This window comes from Miscanthus floridulus, chromosome 4 (assembly GCF_019320115.1).
Source record: "Miscanthus floridulus cultivar M001 chromosome 4, ASM1932011v1, whole genome shotgun sequence".
NCBI lineage: Eukaryota > Viridiplantae > Streptophyta > Magnoliopsida > Poales > Poaceae > Miscanthus > Miscanthus floridulus.
In genome coordinates this window covers 106,022,364-106,047,370 of record NC_089583.1, presented here as the reverse complement: position 1 = coordinate 106,047,370, position 25,007 = coordinate 106,022,364, and the positions used below count along the sequence as shown (strand labels likewise).

At 48.1% G+C, this 25,007-nt stretch overlaps 2 protein-coding genes across 6 annotated transcripts; both read right to left on the bottom strand.

Moving 5' to 3' along the window:
* Positions 1-6,675: 6,675 nt before the first annotated feature.
* Positions 6,676-12,845, bottom strand: LOC136552473 (cysteine-rich receptor-like protein kinase 25). 3 transcript variants are annotated; one of them, XM_066544045.1, is made up of 7 exons: positions 11,982-12,845; positions 8,481-8,585; positions 8,197-8,363; positions 7,844-8,054; positions 7,476-7,713; positions 7,209-7,359; positions 6,676-7,127 (listed from the first exon to the last, which is right to left on the bottom strand). In XM_066544045.1, the coding sequence occupies exons 1-7, from the start codon at positions 12,808-12,810 to the stop codon at positions 6,813-6,815; spliced, it is 2,016 nt and encodes a 671-aa protein (XP_066400142.1). In that variant the 5' UTR covers positions 12,811-12,845; the 3' UTR covers positions 6,676-6,812. The 3 variants fall into 3 exon arrangements, with proteins under 3 accessions (XP_066400142.1, XP_066400140.1, XP_066400141.1); XM_066544043.1 differs by having other exon boundaries at positions 8,197-8,348; positions 11,982-12,810; XM_066544044.1 differs by lacking the exon at positions 8,481-8,585 and having other exon boundaries at positions 8,197-8,348; positions 11,982-12,810.
* Positions 12,846-18,480: 5,635 nt separating this feature from the next.
* LOC136552472 (cysteine-rich receptor-like protein kinase 25) lies at positions 18,481-24,650 on the bottom strand. Of its 3 annotated transcripts, none has more exons than XM_066544042.1 (7): positions 23,787-24,650; positions 20,286-20,390; positions 20,002-20,168; positions 19,649-19,859; positions 19,281-19,518; positions 19,014-19,164; positions 18,481-18,932 (listed from the first exon to the last, which is right to left on the bottom strand). In XM_066544042.1, exons 1-7 carry the CDS (start codon positions 24,613-24,615, stop codon positions 18,618-18,620), a joined length of 2,016 nt encoding a protein of 671 aa, XP_066400139.1. In that variant the 5' UTR covers positions 24,616-24,650; the 3' UTR covers positions 18,481-18,617. The 3 variants fall into 3 exon arrangements, with proteins under 3 accessions (XP_066400139.1, XP_066400137.1, XP_066400138.1); XM_066544040.1 differs by having other exon boundaries at positions 20,002-20,153; positions 23,787-24,615; XM_066544041.1 differs by lacking the exon at positions 20,286-20,390 and having other exon boundaries at positions 20,002-20,153; positions 23,787-24,615.
* Between the last annotated feature and the right edge of the window lie 357 nt (positions 24,651-25,007).

Below are 25,007 nucleotides of genomic sequence, written 5' to 3'. Positions count from 1 at the left end.
TCATCCTCGCAGGTGTAAGCTGTGTATACGTTGCCCCTGAGAGTTAGAACCCCCTTCTCGGTAGGCATCTTGAGCACCAAATACCTGTAGTGAGGTATGGCCATGAACTTGGTGAGCGCTGGTTGGCCAAGGATAGCATGGTAGGTGCCTTCGAAGTCGGTGACCATGAAGTTGACGTAGTCGGTGCGGAAGTGGTCCGGGGTACCAAATTACATAGGTAGCGTGATCTGCCCGAGAGGTGTGGAGCTTTGTCCGGTGAGAACACCCCAAAACTGTGCCTCATATGGCTTGAGATCAGCCTGGGTTATCTTCAAGGCTGGCAAACTGTTTTTGAACAGTATATCGATGGAACTGCCGTCATCAATCAGCACTCTATCGAACTGAACCTTGTTGATACAAGGATCGAGAACCAGAGGAAAACGCCCTGGCTCAGGTATTGTAGCCCATTGGTCCTTTCTGCTGAAGGAGATCTCGTGGTGAGACCAAGGAGGGAGCCGCGGATCGACGATGAGGTTGTCGGCATTGGGCACGTTCAAGCAAGCGCGGGCGAGCAGCTTGCGCTCTCGTTTGGTCTCGATGGACACTTTGCCCCCAATGATGGTGTGGGCGCGGTCGGTTGGCTTGACGTACTTGTGACGGGGATCTGTGTCTTCATCATCGTTGTCCTCGTTACGTTGCTCCCCTGCATCGTTAGAATTGTCGGATTTATCCGGAGCCTGTTGGCGCGTATAGATGGATTTGAGAACACGACAATTCTCCTTGGTATGATTTGACTTGGGATGGAGCTGGCAGGGTCCTTTCAATGCTTTGGCGTAGTCTTCTTCGTAATTGCGACGTCCGCCACCTTTTCTAACGATGTTGACTTTGCTGTCATCTTCCCGAGCACGCTTACCCCTGTAATCGTCACGGCGATTACGCCGCTAATTACGCTGGTCGTGGTGGTCGCGAAAATCGTTGAGCTGGTTGCGACGATCAAAATTGTCGTTCCGACCACGGTTGCCGCGGTAGTCGTCGCGGTGTGGGGGTGGTCGGAGCGTGGAACCCTTGCTGCTTCTTCGATGATTATCTTTTTAGCATCATCGGCGTCCGCATATTTTTTAGCAATAGCTAGGAGCGTTGTGACCAATTTAGGTCTTTTGCGGAGGAGCTTGTCCCTTAGGGCATCGTGGAAGCGGAGACCAGTGATGGAAAGCTTCGATTGCCTCGTTGTCGGAGATTGATGGGACCTTGATGCGCATCTCCGAGAAGCGTCGGACGTACTCGCGTAGTGGCTCATCTTTGTGATCTCGAATCCGCTGTAGATCATATTTATTGCTGGGTTGTTCGCAAGTAGCAATGAAGTTGTCGATGAATGCTTGCTTGAGCTCTTGCCAAGAATCAAAGTAGTTTGCTGGTAAGCTGACCAGCCATTGGTGGCCTGCATGGCCGACGGCGACTGGGAAGTAATTAGACATGACGTGATCGTCAGCCATGTCTGGTCTGCACGCGGTTTTGTAGAGCATGACCCATAACTCGGGGTTCTCTTTGCCGTCGTACTTCTGGAGTTTTTCGAGCGAAGTTTTTTGGCCACACGACTTGGCGAAGGTGAGGAGTAAACTGCTTCAAACCCGGAGGGCCGTGGATAGTATCATATTCCATACGGCGATAGCTTTCGTGGGATGCACGATCGTTGGCTCTTTGGTTAATGCGATCACGCAGATCGCGTTCTTCGAGGGAATGGCGGAGATCGTTATTGCCGTCACGGCGATCCCGATTGCCACCCTGGTTGACCCCGCAACCGCGGTTATCATGGTTCTTGCGGCGGTTGTCGTGCCGACCACTGTCATGACCACTGTTTCCGCCTTGAAGGTTGTCTGATGGGTCGTTGTTGCGTGAGCCACGTTGGTTGGGTGGCTGTGGGCGACTTGAGTGCTGGCGACTGCGGCTTGATTCGACTGAGACGGACGGAGCTCGGGCTTGGTTTGCAATCTCTGCGGTCTGGGCTATAGCAGCCGTCAGGTAGGCTTGTACATCATCACGAATTGCCTGGATTTTCGGGATATTGGATAGTCGTTGCATTGTCGCCATAGCAACGGCTACGTTGGCGCTTGGAGTCCTGAAGACCTGCTTTTCCCCTACCCTATCAAAGGCATTGTTGAGATTGTGTGGCTGGAACCTTATGCGTCGTGCCTCCTCTTCTGCCTCGGCTTCGGCTTGTCTGCGATTAAACCGGTCAATATTGCGTGTTTCGCGTGCTAGCCTTCCTTGTTCTGTTTCGCCAACTGCCGGTGGTTCGTCATTACTGACGACATTGATCAAGTCTCCTCGCCTGGGAAGGATGGGAATCGTGGGAACCCCGGGGAGTGGTCTGGGATATCCAGATCGTATTCAACTTCTTCATTGTCACGATGCTGAAGCCCAGTGTGGACGGAGCCATTAGATGCGATGCTGGACGGGGAGCTTGAGCCGCCCTCTTGAACTGTGTGGACCGATCCTTCTTGATACTCCTCAATTCGAACCATGTTGATGAAGTTGCGTGGCTTTGGCCGAGGTCGATGTATAAAACATAGATCCGAGCAGCGTTGTATATTGTACGCGTAGTTGGAAGCAGTGTTTGGCAGGCCGTAGGGCTGAGCCTGGTAATTCTCCATCAAGGCTTCGCACTCGGAGAGCCGGAGACCCATTGCGGGGGCTGGTCGGCGACGAACGGAGCGCCCTTCAGGAATAGACGTGACCACGAGATCCGTACCGAGTCGTGCAGGACGACTGGCCCGAGCTGGTCGGGTAGATCTGTTGTGGGTAGTGGTTACCTGCTCGGTAGGTTGATTTTGAATCGAATCTATCAGAGCTAGGGTTTCAGCAAGCTTGGTGCCGACCTGATCGATGGAGTCCAGCAGGTCGGTGTTGTCGATCTGCCTCCCTTTGTAGCGAGGAAGCGAACGACGGGTTGTCGACGTGGCTGAAGACGATGCTGGTGTGGCCGGAGCCAGATCTAACGTGGTCGGAGCCGTAGCTGATGCTGGTGAAGCAGTGGTCGACGTAGATTGGATCTGCGCCTCCTCCGTGGTCATGGCGATGAAGTTGTCGGAGCCAGTGGTCCAGGTGATCTGGCCGATGGTGAACGTGAGGTCGTTCGGCGTAGCCATGGAACCAGGGATGATGACCATCTTGTTCGTCTGGGGAGCAGTACGCACACCCCCTACCTGGCGCGCCACTGTCGACAAAATATGATCGGCAGTCTACCTAGGGGTATGCCCAAGGTAGTAGATTATCGGCAGACAAGTGCGCAAGCTACGAACGAGATGGTGACGCAAGACAGACACGAGGTTTTATCTAGGTTCGGCCGCCGTGAGGGCGTAATACCTACGTCATGCGTCTGATTTTATTGCTGTATGTAAATGAGATGATTTTTGAGAGGGGTCCCCTGTCCGTCTTATATAGTCTGGGGGGCAGGGTTACGGATCTTGAAACTAATCCCAACCAGTTACAATTGCCATAGGTGGCCGGATAAGGATTCCTATTCTAACCGACCAGAATCTTGCTTGATCTCCAAGTCTGCCTTGATTCCATGCGCGGGACTCCGAGCAGATCGGTTGGGCCGCGCGTCGTCTTCTGGTGGGCCGGACCCCCTGGTCCGGGCCGGCCCAAACCTAGCCGTAAGGGTATAGGGGTTAATACCCCCACAGTATGCTTTTCATATTAGTTGGATATATTGTGACTGTTTTTGTTTAAACACAAGCATATTATCACTTATATACTGTAATGTTTGCGTCATTTCTCTGGTTAGCTTATTGTCACTTCTGGTGTTTTGTTTCACTTAAATGGTATCACTTATGACTGTTTTTGTTTAAACACAAGCATATTATCACTTAAAATTGTATTGTAGCAGGGTTTTCCGGTGTCAATAGGCAATATTTTGCACAGTAAGTTATATCATGGCATTAATTTAGATCATTTGGTCAGTGCAGGTCTCACTGGATTGACACACCTTGACCTATTTGGAGCTCTCATAGTTGATTCTGGCATGAACTGCTTCAGATGTAAGTATGCATTACTCAAAAGACTATCCTATCCAAGAAGACTACCATGTTAGCTCTAAAAAAATGCAGCAGCTTCTCTTGGTGCATACTACCTTGATGTAGGAGCATTGCCTTATTTATGTCCGTGGATTTCTTTCCATTTGTAAATAAGGAATCTCACTGCATTTTAAACATTGCACCGCTGTTTCAGTTTTCAAGAATCTTCAGTCCCTGGAGGCAAAGTTATTAGTTCCAGACCGGAGATTGAACCGGCGAGGCCATCGGTTCACTGGTCCAACCGTTTAGAACCGGTTGAACCGCCGGTTCAATTGTTTTGGATCGAACAAATTGAACCGGCCACAGTTACTTTGAACCGGTGTATATATATATATATATATATATATATATATATATATATATATATATATATATATATATATATATATATATATATATATATATATATATAGAACTACTATCATGTAGCTGGCTACAGAATAACTTATTCTATAGCCACTTTGAGTTATGATAATTACTATGTTAATTTACGAGATTATAGTAACTCCTTACTAAGTGGTTTAATATAACGTTATGGTAAATATCCTCATGTATTATAGTAACCCAACTATCGTAAATATGTATTGACATTATGATAAATTAGTATATAAAATTATAGTAAATGGAGGTGGCTACAGAATAACTTATTTTGTAGCCGGCTACTGAATAGCCTCTCCCTATATATATATATATATATATATATATATATATATATATATATATATATATATATATAACTACTATCCTATAGCTGGCTGCAGAATAACTTATTCTGTAGCCACTTTGAGTTACGATAATTACTATGTTAATTTACGAGATTTACAGTAACTCCTTACTAAGTAGTTTACTATAACGTTATGGTAAATATTCCCATGTGTTATAGTAACCCAACTATCGTAAATATGTATTGACATTATGGTAAATTAGTATATAAAATTATGGTAAATAGAGGTGGCTACAGAATAACTTATTTTGTAGCCGGCTGCTGAATAGCCTCTCCCTATATATATATATATATATATATATATATATATATATATATATATATATATATATATATATATATATATATATATATATATATATAATAATTGACAGATGATAAATAAACAACACAAATTTAATTGCACAAGTTTTTAGATTCAAAACAAAAGTGCATGATAACTGATAAGAAATGCAGCTCATCTGTTACTACTTTCATCCCTACTAATAACTAATATACTCTAACACGAACACGAGCTTCATATATTTATGAATCTTCACATTGACAAATCATAGATGCCTAATTTAATCTTAACCCAGGCTCACCATTAGCCATGTCGCGAAGTTCAGGCATGGTCGTCTGGAACTGGAAAACAGCAGGGAAGCGCCTGGAGACCTGGAGCGGTGTAGCCTAGAGCAGAGTAGCAGACAGCAAGGCTGCAGCCGCACGCCGCTGCCGGTTGCGGACGACGTGAGCTCGACCCGCCGCGGCCGGCCCGTTGCCCGCCGCGGCCACTGCGACCACCCGTTTCCTGCCGCCAGCCGCACGCCGACTCGCCCGTAGCTGCTTGCTGATGCTCTTGCTGCCGCCTGTTAGACGCTGCACGGAGTAGAAAGCGCCGCGCTGCCGCCTAGAACACGAAAAAGCAATTTTTCCCTCCCACTCGGCCACTCCCAGGGCAAAACAACCCTAAAGAGGCATTTGGAGCCAATTTCCAATAATACCCCTAACTAGATAAGGTCGTCCGGTGTGCACAGAGGGGTAATTTTGAAAAAACTCAAAAACTCGCCGGTTCGTATGGAAATGGACGGTTCACCGGTTCTGTAAAAAATCGGCCGGTTCAATTGGTTTTTAATGGTTCGATTGCACAAACAGTCTTTTAAGTGAATCGGACCGATCTAGGCTCTGGTTCGGTCTTTTAGCGATTGAACCGCTGGTCCGGTCCGATCCTAATAACTAGGCCTGGAGGTCTGCGGTGGGTTGATTACAGATGCCGGTGTGAAGAACATCAAGGACTTTGAAAGCCCTGACGTTACTCAACCCATCTCAAAATGGAAACCTCACGGACAAAACCCTAGAGCTGATCTTGGGACTCGGGTACAATTTCGTTGTTCTCTCCATGTGCATTTATCAGGACATTGTTCTCGTTTCAATAGTTGCATCTGTTGACAGGCCTGACCACGCTGGTGTCGTTGAAAGTGTCCAACTCCCGGGTGTCCAACTCGGGCCTCCACCACCTGAAACCACTGCAGGACCTGCGCTCCGTATCCTGAAGTCCTGCAGGGTGACGGCGGCAAGCGAGATGCCGAGATCGATAAGCTCCCGCTGTTCGCTCTCCCCAACCTGATCAGTGTGCGGCCGGAGTGATACGACCAGAACTCCACAGCGACCTGTAACTGTAAAGCAAGTGGTGCCTGACTAGAGCAGGTCGCCTTGTTCAGAATATTACTAGTAGTTCCATACTAAAATATATAAAACCGTAAGCACATACATGTGTACAACTACAGTCGCTCGCATATTAAAGTGCGCACATACAAATATACAGAAGTTTACAGATCAGCAGACGGCCAGTGAAGTCAACTATATGGACCAAAAATTGCTGGAGCTAATCTAGAAGAAACTAAAAGCGTTCGTTCATGGGCATGGGCATATCTTGCACCATGTTAACCTGTCCTGATCCTTTCTGTCTCTCTTTCCGTGTCTCTGTATTCTGATCATATGACGACCATCCTGTCCTGTACGGTTACCGACCTACAGTAGCCGCCACTAGCTAGCTACCTGCCTTCCTCGTGATCCGTGAGGGTGATGCTGGTGATCCTGCAGGAGGACTCGCCGAACGAGTCGGACGACACGGCGAGGCTGGTGATCCGGACGTTGTAGTATGCCGGCTGGCGGGGCTCCGGCATGGTGACCCCCTCGCTCCCCAGCATGGCCACCACCTCCGACATGTTGGGCCGGTCGTCGGCGCTGTCCTGCACGCACAGCAGCGCCACCTGCACGCACCTCGTCACCTCGCTCAACGGCAGGTCGTCGCCCAGCGCCGGGTCCACCAGCTCGTGCCATTTCCCGTCCTGCCACAGCTGGTACGCCTGTATTGTAAGTGCTCTGTCAGGCTAATCGCGCAACTCTGAATTTCACGCATTGCAGGTAATCTGGATAGCCGTACTTACATATCCTGTGAGATTGAAGAACTTGCCGTACTGGTAGAAGCCGGCGGTCCTCTTCCCGCTTATCATCTCGAGGAGCAAGACCCCGAAGCTGAAAACGTCGGATTTGATGGAGAAGAGACCCTCGGAAGCGTATTCCGGAGCGATGTAGCCACTAAATGAGCAGGACGAACAAATTAATTAAAGACCATTCCTAAATTTGATCAGTGGCCAGTAGTGATTATTCAGCAGCCTGCTGCTGCTACTGCAAATGGTCAGTAGAGAACTCACTGCGTGCCGACGACCCTGGTGGTGTTGGCCTCGGTGACGTTGGAGCAGAAGATCCTGGCCATGCCGAAGTCGGAGATCTTGGGGTTCATGTCGCGGTCCAGGAGGATGTTGCTGGCCTTGAGGTCCCGGTGGATGACCCGCAGCCGCGAGTGCTTGTGCAGGTAGAGCAAGCCCTGCGCGACGCCGTCGATGATCCGGAACCGCCGCTCCCAGGTCAGGGCCTTCCCTTTCTCGCTGTCTGCACGCACAAGCCGGTGGTAGCATTACGTACATCGATCAGCAAACAAGCTAATAAATACTGACAGAAACGAACGGAATGGATCGAGCAGTAAGTAGAGCGTTAATTATCGAGGAGACGAGTTGCCTACCGAAGATGAAGAAGTCGAGGCTCTTGTTGTGCATATACTCGTAGACGAGCATCTTCTCGTCGGCCTGCACGCAGCACCCCAGCAGGCGCACCAGGTTGGTGTGCTGCAGCTTGGCGATCAGCTGGATCTCCGTCTTGAACTCCATCAGACCCTGCACCGACACCGACGACAGCCGCTTGATCGCGATCTCCAGGCCGCCGGGCAGCTCACCCTGGATGATATAATGATGATGATGAATACGGACACAATGCATGTATACGTGGCACAAAAGATGCATGAGTATGCCAATTGATTGATGGTCATTCTGCATGATGAAATAAGAAACAGGACATTTCTGACAGTACTCCTAGTACCTTGTACACGGGTCCGAAGCCGCCCTGGCCTAGCTTGTGGTCGTCGGAGAAGTTGCCGGTGGCGTCGGCGATCTGGTCGAAGTCGAAGATGGAGAACTCGGAGTCGGCGACCTGCTCCATCTCCATGGACATGGTGGGCACGCTCACCCTCCCTGACATTTCGATCACTGACACATTAAGCAATGCACGCGCGCCGTTAGTGACGACAGTAGTTTGGAGTTTTGATTACGCTAGCTAATAACAACTCAAGTACTTGTAATAATAAGCACAAGTAACTTGATTACCTCTCCTCCTCCGCTTTCGGATCCACAGGAAGCATGCGAGGAAGCAGGCCAGGAGCACGGACACGGGGACGACGACGGCGACCATCCATAGCGTCGTGCTGCTACCTGACGATGATGAACACATGGCGCGGGGGGTTAATTAGCGCAGTAAGCAGCAGGCAGCATCAGCATGATTGATATAAGGTGGTGCAAGAAAATTAGGCACTGCAGTAGAAGTAGTTAGGCGCGCTACAGTGGTGTTAACATCTGAAGCATCGATCTGTTCTATGTTAACATTGAACACGTTGTATAGTGTCTCAATCTCTCTTGAAAGCAACAGCATGGAAGTGGAATTGGCAATTTGGCATGCATGGTTGGGCAGCACCAGCAGGCCATGCCTTTGCAACGGCCCCGATCTCCCAAGTCAAGGTCGACTATGGAGCTAGCACTAGGCAGATGTGAATATCTGCACGATCTGTTACTGTTCCGAAGCTATTTGGCATCAGGGCCCTTTGGCACCGCTCCCAGCTCCACCTTCACGCTCTACTTCAGCGTGGAGCCCTACCAAACGGGCAAAATCACCGAGCTTCACATAGGAATCCAAAGGAGCGATTCTCGTTTTTTTTATTATAGGAGACGTGTAGCAGAAAAAACCATGCTTTTTCACGGAATCCTATTGCTTCCCTTCAGAATTGATTCTCACCACCTTGTTCTCCCATGAGAATCATTTTTTGGGGGGAATCAGGAAGTAAAGCTCAACCTAAGTGAACCTAAGGTAGGCTCATGTATTGCTCTACCAAAGTGGCCCTAAGATAGGGGCTAAAGTTTAGTCTCTGTCACATCTAATGTTTTGTGTCGGTTAGGAGGACTAAACATGAGATAAATTTAAAACTAATTGCATAAGCTAGCCGTGACGAATTTATTAAGCCTAATCAAGCCATGATTAGCATATGTTTACTGTAGCACCACATTCACTAATCATGAACTAATTAGAATTAATAGATTCGTCTCTAGAATTAGTCATGACTTATGAAATTAGTGTATATTTACTGCTCCTAATTAGTATCAAACATTTGATGTGCTGATGAGGAAAGTTTAGTCACGCACGCCGTGCGCATAGTCTGCACTGCACCGCAGTGAGAAGGGAAGAAGAATGGTATGGGCCCTGTTCGTTTGGGCTGGTTTGGCTTATAAGCCATGATTGAAAGTACTGTTGACTAATTTGGTGTGAGAAAAAAATATTGTTCATTGACTGATAAACCCTGACTTATAATAAGACAGATTCGCGAACATGCTGATGGGCAGCGACGGATTCTGGTGAGTACGTGATGAGGCATATGCCAACACCATGGCCCACGGGGTTGCCATAGCATGAGGTTTGAGGGATCTACCAAATTCGATCGCACGATGGAACGGAACGGAACGTCAGTCCTCAAGCCTGCTGTCTGGACTCTGGAGGTCAGGCAGGCCCGTGTGCATCTCTCGCTACCGGCCAGACCCCCAGAGCCACCAAGGATGACCGGAGAGACCGGAAGGGAAACCGAGGCCCGGAGAGTAGCAGGTCGCCGTGGGTGGGGAGAGTCTACTAGCAGGGGCCTATCGGCAGCTAGCAAGCTAGTTAGTGCTGCGTGCTACTCGTGCTACTCGTGCCAGCGGCCGCCTATCCAGTCAAAACCAAAGTCACCGTCACACATGATGGTCCAGATGGGGACGGATGAGATCACCAATTTTTCTACCACTATCTCTGTTGGTTGATTCCTTCACATGGTGAGCTTGGCAGCAGATTATTAACATTTGTCCACAGCGATCGGAGGGCCCTTACCTATGTAGTATCCTTTTTCGTAATCCCGAAACACGAGTAATAAAGGAGTTTGGATTGGGGGAAATGTGTGTGGATCAGCTGACTTGGTCGCGGATTCGAAACGCAAAAAACATCAACAAAAGACCTCGCTCGGCACACACCAAGCCAAGCCGGCCGGACCGATCGATAAAAGTCACGCTCCGGTCCTGTTCCTGGCGCACGGCGAATCATATCATTCGCTGCCCGAGCATTTTCCTTAGCTAGCAGGCTGACGTGCTCTCTCGGTTCTACAGGGGCCCAAAGCTGTGGAGTGTGTATTTTTCATTTACATAGATGCACATATGTGTAAGCTACAGCCCACAGCTACAAAAGTTGTAGCATTCGTAAGCAAGTTTTGTACAGCATATTTTTCCTTGTTGGGATCTTGGGTTTTGACTAACATTATCTGAATATGTAGCTAGACCATGCATTGAAAAACTAGACTTGTTTTGTTGCCACTTCTCTAGTTACTATATCTCACAGCCTGCTTGGAAGTTTCCTTAACTAACCATGTATCTCGTAACTTCTAGCTTTAAAAAACCACTGCAGCATTGTAAAAATATCGATTATACCTTCTGAATGAGTATCTATTTTTGCTCTGTGTGTCTTTTATCAAGTTATTGTTGTTGTTGTTGTTGTTATTGTTGTTAATATAGACTAGTAGAGGACTAGATCACCCAACTAAAATTTTATTTTATTTTAAATGTATCAGAAAAAAACCTATGCCAAACTCCATTATCCTAGTTGTCGATTATTCAAATGAAATTTTCATCCGGTGACTTGTGAAGATTTATCAACATTTGAGGTAGCTTATTCGGAACCAAAACATGCAAAAATAGAATTGGGACATGATTTGGTTTAGGAACAAAAAAAGACGGGTACTTTTACATAGTCCCATTCCCAATGTGCAGATTAGTTAGTAAATCCCAGGGATAAATTGGTAGTCTGAAACTTTCGAATCACATATATAGCAAGTTCGAAAAATAAGTCTTCAAACATATAAAAATATGTATATATACTTCAGTCGTCCCAAACACCAAACACCAAAAGTTGGTGTTCTAGAAATTTGAGGATAGATAGATTGTGCTCGAAATTACTCATGTACCTCTATTTATTGAAAGTGAATCATGCTAATTAAGGATTATGCCCCTCATTAAAATGAATGCTTGGAGGTATGTAGACCGCAATCTCAAACGGATATGGGCTCAATCTATTGTCCAAGAACTATATAAAACGCCAAGTTTTCTAACATAGTTTCTGAATCCTAGAACATCAAATTTTTCTGGAATGGTTGAGTAGAAATAATAAAATATGGGATGCAAATAAACCATGGAATGCCAGGGGAAAGGCTGAAGTTATTCAATAAAATCAGCTACTACATCTAGTTAACAAGAATGGGTATGGAAAGGTGATATATGGCATGCATTTTAGCAATCAAACAGTTGTGACGACCCAGTAATAAAATTATTTATCATCACGTCGTCGTCCCTATGGGCACTCCCAAGACTAACTATTTAGGGGAAAACAAAACACACTAATATAATTCTACTGATTAAGGTGAGAGAGAGTGAGAACTATGAATGAATTCCTCAGTGTGAATTTTGCATCGAATTTGTAAAACGGGATTCTAGTTTTCTACAAAATTAATGAGAGGACAAAAAAAATCATGAACTGGGACTAACCTTTGGTCGAACCTAGCAGCGGCGTGAGCGTCAGCATATCTTGGGTCTGCGCGAAGAAGACATCCTTCTCGTACCTGATGTGGCAGCGCACGCCGAGAATCCTCCCACCCACTTTCCCGGCGAACAAACTGGCCATCTGGTCTCTGAGGCCGGTCAGACACTCCCGGCACTGCCCCGTCGTCAGATCCTGCGTGCACTGCACGAGCGCGTACACGTTCATGTTCTCCGGCGGGAACCCGGCCTGGCCCGTGGCGTAGCGGGCGCTCCTGTTGCTGGCGGCGTCGGACACCGCGTCCACGAGCCGCGTGACCAGGGCGTCGAACGCGGCGGTGTTCCCGGCGGACACCTTGTTCATGTTCGAGGCGGCGCTCTCCGGCATGTTGGCGGCGCCCGCTCCGGCTCCGGCGAGGAAGTCCTGGTCGGAGAACCGGAGCTGGCACTGGTCGTAGTACATGGTCGCGTCCACGCTGCTGGGGCACCTGCTGGCCGCCTGCACGAACCCCTCGGCGAGGCAGTCCACGCACTGCTGGCCGAGGTAGTCGCCGCGGCAGAGCACGATCCCGTACGCCGCGCCAGGGCCCGCGGCGCCGAACCTCCCCGCCGAGAAGCCCGACGCCGAGGCGTTCCTCGGGAGCTCGGCGACGAGCTTCTGTAGGTTGGCCGCGAACGTGCTGTTGGGCTGGTACGTCTGCAGGACGCTCGAGTTGGTGGGGCTGCAGAAGGAGGACAAGACGGTAGTCCCCACTGGAACGGCAGCGCCGCCGTCGCCCGACGCCGTCGCCGGAGAAGAGGCCACGGCGAGGAGGAGGAGGAGCAAGAGGACAAGCATGGTAGCTAGCTAGGTGCCGAGAGAGGACACGCTGGGGGATCGCGCTGCTGGTGTCGTGTGAGAGTGGCACAAAAACTAGGTGCACCTTGTCTATACTAATAGGCATCGGCCGGGGCCGGTAGTTTATTAAGTGCCAAAGCTATACTTATTAACTGTAGTACTTAACTCACTGGATTGACACACCTTGACCTATTTGGAGCTCTCATAGTTGATTCTGGCATGAACTGCTTCAGATGTAAGTATGCATACTCAAAAGACTATCCTATCCAAGAAGACTACCATGTTAGCTCTAAAAAAAATGCAGCAGCTTCTCTTGGTGCATACTACCTTGATGTAGGAGCATTGCCTTATTTATGTCAGTGGATTTCTTTCCATTTGTAAACAAGGAATCTCACTGCATTTTAAACATTGCACCGCTGTTTCAGTTTTCAAGAATCTTCAGTCCCTGGAGGTCTGCGGTGGGTTGATTACAGATGCCGGTGTGAAGAACATCAGGGACTTTGAAAGCCCTGACGTTACTCAACCTATCTCAAAATGGAAACCTCACGGACAAAACCCTAGAGCTGATCTCGGGTACAATTTCGTTGTTCTCTCCATGTGCATTTATGGGCCGTGGATAGTATCATATTCCATACGGCGATAGCTTTCGTGGGATGCACGATCGTTGGCTCTTTGGTTAATGCGATCACGCAGATCGCGTTCTTCGAGGGAATGGCGGAGATCGTTATTGCCGTCACGGCGATCCCGATTGCCACCCTGGTTGACCCCGCAACCGCGGTTATCATGGTTCTTGCGGCGGTTGTCGTGCCGACCACTGTCATGACCACTGTTTCCGCCTTGAAGGTTGTCTGATGGGTCGTTGTTGCGTGAGCCACGTTGGTTGGGTGGCTGTGGGCGACTTGAGTGCTGGCGACTGCGGCTTGATTCGACTGAGACGGACGGAGCTCGGGCTTGGTTTGCAATCTCTGCGGTCTGGGCTATAGCAGCCGTCAGGTAGGCTTGTACATCATCACGAATTGCCTGGATTTTCGGGATATTGGATAGTCGTTGCATTGTCGCCATAGCAACGGCTACGTTGGCGCTTGGAGTCCTGAAGACCTGCTTTTCCCCTACCCTATCAAAGGCATTGTTGAGATTGTGTGGCTGGAACCTTATGCGTCGTGCCTCCTCTTCTGCCTCGGCTTCGGCTTGTCTGCGATTAAACCGGTCAATATTGCGTGTTTCGCGTGCTAGCCTTCCTTGTTCTGTTTCGCCAACTGCCGGTGGTTCGTCATTACTGACGACATTGATCAAGTCTCCTCGCCTGGGAAGGATGGGAATCGTGGGAACCCCGGGGAGTGGTCTGGGATATCCAGATCGTATTCAACTTCTTCATTGTCACGATGCTGAAGCCCAGTGTGGACGGAGCCATTAGATGCGATGCTGGACGGGGAGCTTGAGCCGCCCTCTTGAACTGTGTGGACCGATCCTTCTTGATACTCCTCAATTCGAACCATGTTGATGAAGTTGCGTGGCTTTGGCCGAGGTCGATGTATAAAACATAGATCCGAGCAGCGTTGTATATTGTACGCGTAGTTGGAAGCAGTGTTTGGCAGGCCGTAGGGCTGAGCCTGGTAATTCTCCATCAAGGCTTCGCACTCGGAGAGCCGGAGACCCATTGCGGGGGCTGGTCGGCGACGAACGGAGCGCCCTTCAGGAATAGACGTGACCACGAGATCCGTACCGAGTCGTGCAGGACGACTGGCCCGAGCTGGTCGGGTAGATCTGTTGTGGGTAGTGGTTACCTGCTCGGTAGGTTGATTTTGAATCGAATCTATCAGAGCTAGGGTTTCAGCAAGCTTGGTGCCGACCTGATCGATGGAGTCCAGCAGGTCGGTGTTGTCGATCTGCCTCCCTTTGTAGCGAGGAAGCGAACGACGGGTTGTCGACGTGGCTGAAGACGATGCTGGTGTGGCCGGAGCCAGATCTAACGTGGTCGGAGCCGTAGCTGATGCTGGTGAAGCAGTGGTCGACGTAGATTGGATCTGCGCCTCCTCCGTGGTCATGGCGATGAAGTTGTCGGAGCCAGTGGTCCAGGTGATCTGGCCGATGGTGAACGTGAGGTCGTTCGGCGTAGCCATGGAACCAGGGATGATGACCATCTTGTTCGTCTGGGGAGCAGTACGCACACCCCCTACCTGGCGCGCCACTGTCGACAAAATATGATCGGCAGTCTACCTAGGGGTATGCCCAAGGTAGTAGATTATCGGCAGACAAGTGCGCAAGCTACGAACGAGATGGTGACGCAAGACAGACACGAGGTTTTATCTAGGTTCGGCCGCCGTGAGGGCGTAATACCTACGTCATGCGTCTGATTTTATTGCTGTATGTAAATGAGATGATTTTTGAGAGGGGTCCCCTGTCCGTCTTATATAGTCTGGGGGGCAGGGTTACGGATCTTGAAACTAATCCCAACCAGTTACAATTGCCATAGGTGGCCGGATAAGGATTCCTATTCTAACCGACCAGAATCTTGCTTGATCTCCAAGTCTGCCTTGATTCCATGCGCGGGACTCCGAGCAGATCGGTTGGGCCGCGCGTCGTCTTCTGGTGGGCCGGACCCCCTGGTCCGGGCCGGCCCAAACCTAGCCGTAAGGGTATAGGGGTTAATACCCCCACAGTATGCTTTTCATATTAGTTGGATATATTGTGACTGTTTTTGTTTAAACACAAGCATATTATCACTTATATACTGTAATGTTTGCGTCATTTCTCTGGTTAGCTTATTGTCACTTCTGGTGTTTTGTTTCACTTAAATGGTATCACTTATGACTGTTTTTGTTTAAACACAAGCATATTATCACTTAAAATTGTATTGTAGCAGGGTTTTCCGGTGTCAATAGGCAATATTTTGCACAGTAAGTTATATCATGGCATTAATTTAGATCATTTGGTCAGTGCAGGTCTCACTGGATTGACACACCTTGACCTATTTGGAGCTCTCATAGTTGATTCTGGCATGAACTGCTTCAGATGTAAGTATGCATTACTCAAAAGACTATCCTATCCAAGAAGACTACCATGTTAGCTCTAAAAAAATGCAGCAGCTTCTCTTGGTGCATACTACCTTGATGTAGGAGCATTGCCTTATTTATGTCCGTGGATTTCTTTCCATTTGTAAATAAGGAATCTCACTGCATTTTAAACATTGCACCGCTGTTTCAGTTTTCAAGAATCTTCAGTCCCTGGAGGCAAAGTTATTAGTTCCAGACCGGAGATTGAACCGGCGAGGCCATCGGTTCACTGGTCCAACCGTTTAGAACCGGTTGAACCGCCGGTTCAATTGTTTTGGATCGAACAAATTGAACCGGCCACAGTTACTTTGAACCGGTGTATATATATATATATATATATATATATATATATATATATATATATATATATATATATATATATATATATATATATATATATATATATATAGAACTACTATCATGTAGCTGGCTACAGAATAACTTATTCTATAGCCACTTTGAGTTATGATAATTACTATGTTAATTTACGAGATTATAGTAACTCCTTACTAAGTGGTTTAATATAACGTTATGGTAAATATCCTCATGTATTATAGTAACCCAACTATCGTAAATATGTATTGACATTATGATAAATTAGTATATAAAATTATAGTAAATGGAGGTGGCTACAGAATAACTTATTTTGTAGCCGGCTACTGAATAGCCTCTCCCTATATATATATATATATATATATATATATATATATATATATATATATATATATATATAACTACTATCCTATAGCTGGCTGCAGAATAACTTATTCTGTAGCCACTTTGAGTTACGATAATTACTATGTTAATTTACGAGATTTACAGTAACTCCTTACTAAGTAGTTTACTATAACGTTATGGTAAATATTCCCATGTGTTATAGTAACCCAACTATCGTAAATATGTATTGACATTATGGTAAATTAGTATATAAAATTATGGTAAATAGAGGTGGCTACAGAATAACTTATTTTGTAGCCGGCTGCTGAATAGCCTCTCCCTATATATATATATATATATATATATATATATATATATATATATATATATATATATATATATATATATATATATATATATATATATAATAATTGACAGATGATAAATAAACAACACAAATTTAATTGCACAAGTTTTTAGATTCAAAACAAAAGTGCATGATAACTGATAAGAAATGCAGCTCATCTGTTACTACTTTCATCCCTACTAATAACTAATATACTCTAACACGAACACGAGCTTCATATATTTATGAATCTTCACATTGACAAATCATAGATGCCTAATTTAATCTTAACCCAGGCTCACCATTAGCCATGTCGCGAAGTTCAGGCATGGTCGTCTGGAACTGGAAAACAGCAGGGAAGCGCCTGGAGACCTGGAGCGGTGTAGCCTAGAGCAGAGTAGCAGACAGCAAGGCTGCAGCCGCACGCCGCTGCCGGTTGCGGACGACGTGAGCTCGACCCGCCGCGGCCGGCCCGTTGCCCGCCGCGGCCACTGCGACCACCCGTTTCCTGCCGCCAGCCGCACGCCGACTCGCCCGTAGCTGCTTGCTGATGCTCTTGCTGCCGCCTGTTAGACGCTGCACGGAGTAGAAAGCGCCGCGCTGCCGCCTAGAACACGAAAAAGCAATTTTTCCCTCCCACTCGGCCACTCCCAGGGCAAAACAACCCTAAAGAGGCATTTGGAGCCAATTTCCAATAATACCCCTAACTAGATAAGGTCGTCCGGTGTGCACAGAGGGGTAATTTTGAAAAAACTCAAAAACTCGCCGGTTCGTATGGAAATGGACGGTTCACCGGTTCTGTAAAAAATCGGCCGGTTCAATTGGTTTTTAATGGTTCGATTGCACAAACAGTCTTTTAAGTGAATCGGACCGATCTAGGCTCTGGTTCGGTCTTTTAGCGATTGAACCGCTGGTCCGGTCCGATCCTAATAACTAGGCCTGGAGGTCTGCGGTGGGTTGATTACAGATGCCGGTGTGAAGAACATCAAGGACTTTGAAAGCCCTGACGTTACTCAACCCATCTCAAAATGGAAACCTCACGGACAAAACCCTAGAGCTGATCTTGGGACTCGGGTACAATTTCGTTGTTCTCTCCATGTGCATTTATCAGGACATTGTTCTCGTTTCAATAGTTGCATCTGTTGACAGGCCTGACCACGCTGGTGTCGTTGAAAGTGTCCAACTCCCGGGTGTCCAACTCGGGCCTCCACCACCTGAAACCACTGCAGGACCTGCGCTCCGTATCCTGAAGTCCTGCAGGGTGACGGCGGCAAGCGAGATGCCGAGATCGATAAGCTCCCGCTGTTCGCTCTCCCCAACCTGATCAGTGTGCGGCCGGAGTGATACGACCAGAACTCCACAGCGACCTGTAACTGTAAAGCAAGTGGTGCCTGACTAGAGCAGGTCGCCTTGTTCAGAATATTACTAGTAGTTCCATACTAAAATATATAAAACCGTAAGCACATACATGTGTACAACTACAGTCGCTCGCATATTAAAGTGCGCACATACAAATATACAGAAGTTTACAGATCAGCAGACGGCCAGTGAAGTCAACTATATGGACCAAAAATTGCTGGAGCTAATCTAGAAGAAACTAAAAGCGTTCGTTCATGGGCATGGGCATATCTTGCACCATGTTAACCTGTCCTGATCCTTTCTGTCTCTCTTTCCGTGTCTCTGTATTCTGATCATATGACGACCATCCTGTCCTGTACGGTTACCGACCTACAGTAGCCGCCACTAGCTAGCTACCTGCCTTCCTCGTGATCCGTGAGGGTGATGCTGGTGATCCTGCAGGAGGACTCGCCGAACGAGTCGGACGACACGGCGAGGCTGGTGATCCGGACGTTGTAGTATGCCGGCTGGCGGGGCTCCGGCATGGTGACCCCCTCGCTCCCCAGCATGGCCACCACCTCCGACATGTTGGGCCGGTCGTCGGCGCTGTCCTGCACGCACAGCAGCGCCACCTGCACGCACCTCGTCACCTCGCTCAACGGCAGGTCGTCGCCCAGCGCCGGGTCCACCAGCTCGTGCCATTTCCCGTCCTGCCACAGCTGGTACGCCTGTATTGTAAGTGCTCTGTCAGGCTAATCGCGCAACTCTGAATTTCACGCATTGCAGGTAATCTGGATAGCCGTACTTACATATCCTGTGAGATTGAAGAACTTGCCGTACTGGTAGAAGCCGGCGGTCCTCTTCCCGCTTATCATCTCGAGGAGCAAGACCCCGAAGCTGAAAACGTCGGATTTGATGGAGAAGAGACCCTCGGAAGCGTATTCCGGAGCGATGTAGCCACTAAATGAGCAGGACGAACAAATTAATTAAAGACCATTCCTAAATTTGATCAGTGGCCAGTAGTGATTATTCAGCAGCCTGCTGCTGCTACTGCAAATGGTCAGTAGAGAACTCACTGCGTGCCGACGACCCTGGTGGTGTTGGCCTCGGTGACGTTGGAGCAGAAGATCCTGGCCATGCCGAAGTCGGAGATCTTGGGGTTCATGTCGCGGTCCAGGAGGATGTTGCTGGCCTTGAGGTCCCGGTGGATGACCCGCAGCCGCGAGTGCTTGTGCAGGTAGAGCAAGCCCTGCGCGACGCCGTCGATGATCCGGAACCGCCGCTCCCAGGTCAGGGCCTTCCCTTTCTCGCTGTCTGCACGCACAAGCCGGTGGTAGCATTACGTACATCGATCAGCAAACAAGCTAATAAATACTGACAGAAACGAACGGAATGGATCGAGCAGTAAGTAGAGCGTTAATTATCGAGGAGACGAGTTGCCTACCGAAGATGAAGAAGTCGAGGCTCTTGTTGTGCATATACTCGTAGACGAGCATCTTCTCGTCGGCCTGCACGCAGCACCCCAGCAGGCGCACCAGGTTGGTGTGCTGCAGCTTGGCGATCAGCTGGATCTCCGTCTTGAACTCCATCAGACCCTGCACCGACACCGACGACAGCCGCTTGATCGCGATCTCCAGGCCGCCGGGCAGCTCACCCTGGATGATATAATGATGATGATGAATACGGACACAATGCATGTATACGTGGCACAAAAGATGCATGAGTATGCCAATTGATTGATGGTCATTCTGCATGATGAAATAAGAAACAGGACATTTCTGACAGTACTCCTAGTACCTTGTACACGGGTCCGAAGCCGCCCTGGCCTAGCTTGTGGTCGTCGGAGAAGTTGCCGGTGGCGTCGGCGATCTGGTCGAAGTCGAAGATGGAGAACTCGGAGTCGGCGACCTGCTCCATCTCCATGGACATGGTGGGCACGCTCACCCTCCCTGACATTTCGATCACTGACACATTAAGCAATGCACGCGCGCCGTTAGTGACGACAGTAGTTTGGAGTTTTGATTACGCTAGCTAATAACAACTCAAGTACTTGTAATAATAAGCACAAGTAACTTGATTACCTCTCCTCCTCCGCTTTCGGATCCACAGGAAGCATGCGAGGAAGCAGGCCAGGAGCACGGACACGGGGACGACGACGGCGACCATCCATAGCGTCGTGCTGCTACCTGACGATGATGAACACATGGCGCGGGGGGTTAATTAGCGCAGTAAGCAGCAGGCAGCATCAGCATGATTGATATAAGGTGGTGCAAGAAAATTAGGCACTGCAGTAGAAGTAGTTAGGCGCGCTACAGTGGTGTTAACATCTGAAGCATCGATCTGTTCTATGTTAACATTGAACACGTTGTATAGTGTCTCAATCTCTCTTGAAAGCAACAGCATGGAAGTGGAATTGGCAATTTGGCATGCATGGTTGGGCAGCACCAGCAGGCCATGCCTTTGCAACGGCCCCGATCTCCCAAGTCAAGGTCGACTATGGAGCTAGCACTAGGCAGATGTGAATATCTGCACGATCTGTTACTGTTCCGAAGCTATTTGGCATCAGGGCCCTTTGGCACCGCTCCCAGCTCCACCTTCACGCTCTACTTCAGCGTGGAGCCCTACCAAACGGGCAAAATCACCGAGCTTCACATAGGAATCCAAAGGAGCGATTCTCGTTTTTTTTATTATAGGAGACGTGTAGCAGAAAAAACCATGCTTTTTCACGGAATCCTATTGCTTCCCTTCAGAATTGATTCTCACCACCTTGTTCTCCCATGAGAATCATTTTTTGGGGGGAATCAGGAAGTAAAGCTCAACCTAAGTGAACCTAAGGTAGGCTCATGTATTGCTCTACCAAAGTGGCCCTAAGATAGGGGCTAAAGTTTAGTCTCTGTCACATCTAATGTTTTGTGTCGGTTAGGAGGACTAAACATGAGATAAATTTAAAACTAATTGCATAAGCTAGCCGTGACGAATTTATTAAGCCTAATCAAGCCATGATTAGCATATGTTTACTGTAGCACCACATTCACTAATCATGAACTAATTAGAATTAATAGATTCGTCTCTAGAATTAGTCATGACTTATGAAATTAGTGTATATTTACTGCTCCTAATTAGTATCAAACATTTGATGTGCTGATGAGGAAAGTTTAGTCACGCACGCCGTGCGCATAGTCTGCACTGCACCGCAGTGAGAAGGGAAGAAGAATGGTATGGGCCCTGTTCGTTTGGGCTGGTTTGGCTTATAAGCCATGATTGAAAGTACTGTTGACTAATTTGGTGTGAGAAAAAAATATTGTTCATTGACTGATAAACCCTGACTTATAATAAGACAGATTCGCGAACATGCTGATGGGCAGCGACGGATTCTGGTGAGTACGTGATGAGGCATATGCCAACACCATGGCCCACGGGGTTGCCATAGCATGAGGTTTGAGGGATCTACCAAATTCGATCGCACGATGGAACGGAACGGAACGTCAGTCCTCAAGCCTGCTGTCTGGACTCTGGAGGTCAGGCAGGCCCGTGTGCATCTCTCGCTACCGGCCAGACCCCCAGAGCCACCAAGGATGACCGGAGAGACCGGAAGGGAAACCGAGGCCCGGAGAGTAGCAGGTCGCCGTGGGTGGGGAGAGTCTACTAGCAGGGGCCTATCGGCAGCTAGCAAGCTAGTTAGTGCTGCGTGCTACTCGTGCTACTCGTGCCAGCGGCCGCCTATCCAGTCAAAACCAAAGTCACCGTCACACATGATGGTCCAGATGGGGACGGATGAGATCACCAATTTTTCTACCACTATCTCTGTTGGTTGATTCCTTCACATGGTGAGCTTGGCAGCAGATTATTAACATTTGTCCACAGCGATCGGAGGGCCCTTACCTATGTAGTATCCTTTTTCGTAATCCCGAAACACGAGTAATAAAGGAGTTTGGATTGGGGGAAATGTGTGTGGATCAGCTGACTTGGTCGCGGATTCGAAACGCAAAAAACATCAACAAAAGACCTCGCTCGGCACACACCAAGCCAAGCCGGCCGGACCGATCGATAAAAGTCACGCTCCGGTCCTGTTCCTGGCGCACGGCGAATCATATCATTCGCTGCCCGAGCATTTTCCTTAGCTAGCAGGCTGACGTGCTCTCTCGGTTCTACAGGGGCCCAAAGCTGTGGAGTGTGTATTTTTCATTTACATAGATGCACATATGTGTAAGCTACAGCCCACAGCTACAAAAGTTGTAGCATTCGTAAGCAAGTTTTGTACAGCATATTTTTCCTTGTTGGGATCTTGGGTTTTGACTAACATTATCTGAATATGTAGCTAGACCATGCATTGAAAAACTAGACTTGTTTTGTTGCCACTTCTCTAGTTACTATATCTCACAGCCTGCTTGGAAGTTTCCTTAACTAACCATGTATCTCGTAACTTCTAGCTTTAAAAAACCACTGCAGCATTGTAAAAATATCGATTATACCTTCTGAATGAGTATCTATTTTTGCTCTGTGTGTCTTTTATCAAGTTATTGTTGTTGTTGTTGTTGTTATTGTTGTTAATATAGACTAGTAGAGGACTAGATCACCCAACTAAAATTTTATTTTATTTTAAATGTATCAGAAAAAAACCTATGCCAAACTCCATTATCCTAGTTGTCGATTATTCAAATGAAATTTTCATCCGGTGACTTGTGAAGATTTATCAACATTTGAGGTAGCTTATTCGGAACCAAAACATGCAAAAATAGAATTGGGACATGATTTGGTTTAGGAACAAAAAAAGACGGGTACTTTTACATAGTCCCATTCCCAATGTGCAGATTAGTTAGTAAATCCCAGGGATAAATTGGTAGTCTGAAACTTTCGAATCACATATATAGCAAGTTCGAAAAATAAGTCTTCAAACATATAAAAATATGTATATATACTTCAGTCGTCCCAAACACCAAACACCAAAAGTTGGTGTTCTAGAAATTTGAGGATAGATAGATTGTGCTCGAAATTACTCATGTACCTCTATTTATTGAAAGTGAATCATGCTAATTAAGGATTATGCCCCTCATTAAAATGAATGCTTGGAGGTATGTAGACCGCAATCTCAAACGGATATGGGCTCAATCTATTGTCCAAGAACTATATAAAACGCCAAGTTTTCTAACATAGTTTCTGAATCCTAGAACATCAAATTTTTCTGGAATGGTTGAGTAGAAATAATAAAATATGGGATGCAAATAAACCATGGAATGCCAGGGGAAAGGCTGAAGTTATTCAATAAAATCAGCTACTACATCTAGTTAACAAGAATGGGTATGGAAAGGTGATATATGGCATGCATTTTAGCAATCAAACAGTTGTGACGACCCAGTAATAAAATTATTTATCATCACGTCGTCGTCCCTATGGGCACTCCCAAGACTAACTATTTAGGGGAAAACAAAACACACTAATATAATTCTACTGATTAAGGTGAGAGAGAGTGAGAACTATGAATGAATTCCTCAGTGTGAATTTTGCATCGAATTTGTAAAACGGGATTCTAGTTTTCTACAAAATTAATGAGAGGACAAAAAAAATCATGAACTGGGACTAACCTTTGGTCGAACCTAGCAGCGGCGTGAGCGTCAGCATATCTTGGGTCTGCGCGAAGAAGACATCCTTCTCGTACCTGATGTGGCAGCGCACGCCGAGAATCCTCCCACCCACTTTCCCGGCGAACAAACTGGCCATCTGGTCTCTGAGGCCGGTCAGACACTCCCGGCACTGCCCCGTCGTCAGATCCTGCGTGCACTGCACGAGCGCGTACACGTTCATGTTCTCCGGCGGGAACCCGGCCTGGCCCGTGGCGTAGCGGGCGCTCCTGTTGCTGGCGGCGTCGGACACCGCGTCCACGAGCCGCGTGACCAGGGCGTCGAACGCGGCGGTGTTCCCGGCGGACACCTTGTTCATGTTCGAGGCGGCGCTCTCCGGCATGTTGGCGGCGCCCGCTCCGGCTCCGGCGAGGAAGTCCTGGTCGGAGAACCGGAGCTGGCACTGGTCGTAGTACATGGTCGCGTCCACGCTGCTGGGGCACCTGCTGGCCGCCTGCACGAACCCCTCGGCGAGGCAGTCCACGCACTGCTGGCCGAGGTAGTCGCCGCGGCAGAGCACGATCCCGTACGCCGCGCCAGGGCCCGCGGCGCCGAACCTCCCCGCCGAGAAGCCCGACGCCGAGGCGTTCCTCGGGAGCTCGGCGACGAGCTTCTGTAGGTTGGCCGCGAACGTGCTGTTGGGCTGGTACGTCTGCAGGACGCTCGAGTTGGTGGGGCTGCAGAAGGAGGACAAGACGGTAGTCCCCACTGGAACGGCAGCGCCGCCGTCGCCCGACGCCGTCGCCGGAGAAGAGGCCACGGCGAGGAGGAGGAGGAGCAAGAGGACAAGCATGGTAGCTAGCTAGGTGCCGAGAGAGGACACGCTGGGGGATCGCGCTGCTGGTGTCGTGTGAGAGTGGCACAAAAACTAGGTGCACCTTGTCTATACTAATAGGCATCGGCCGGGGCCGGTAGTTTATTAAGTGCCAAAGCTATACTTATTAACTGTAGTACTTAACTCACTGGATTGACACACCTTGACCTATTTGGAGCTCTCATAGTTGATTCTGGCATGAACTGCTTCAGATGTAAGTATGCATACTCAAAAGACTATCCTATCCAAGAAGACTACCATGTTAGCTCTAAAAAAAATGCAGCAGCTTCTCTTGGTGCATACTACCTTGATGTAGGAGCATTGCCTTATTTATGTCAGTGGATTTCTTTCCATTTGTAAACAAGGAATCT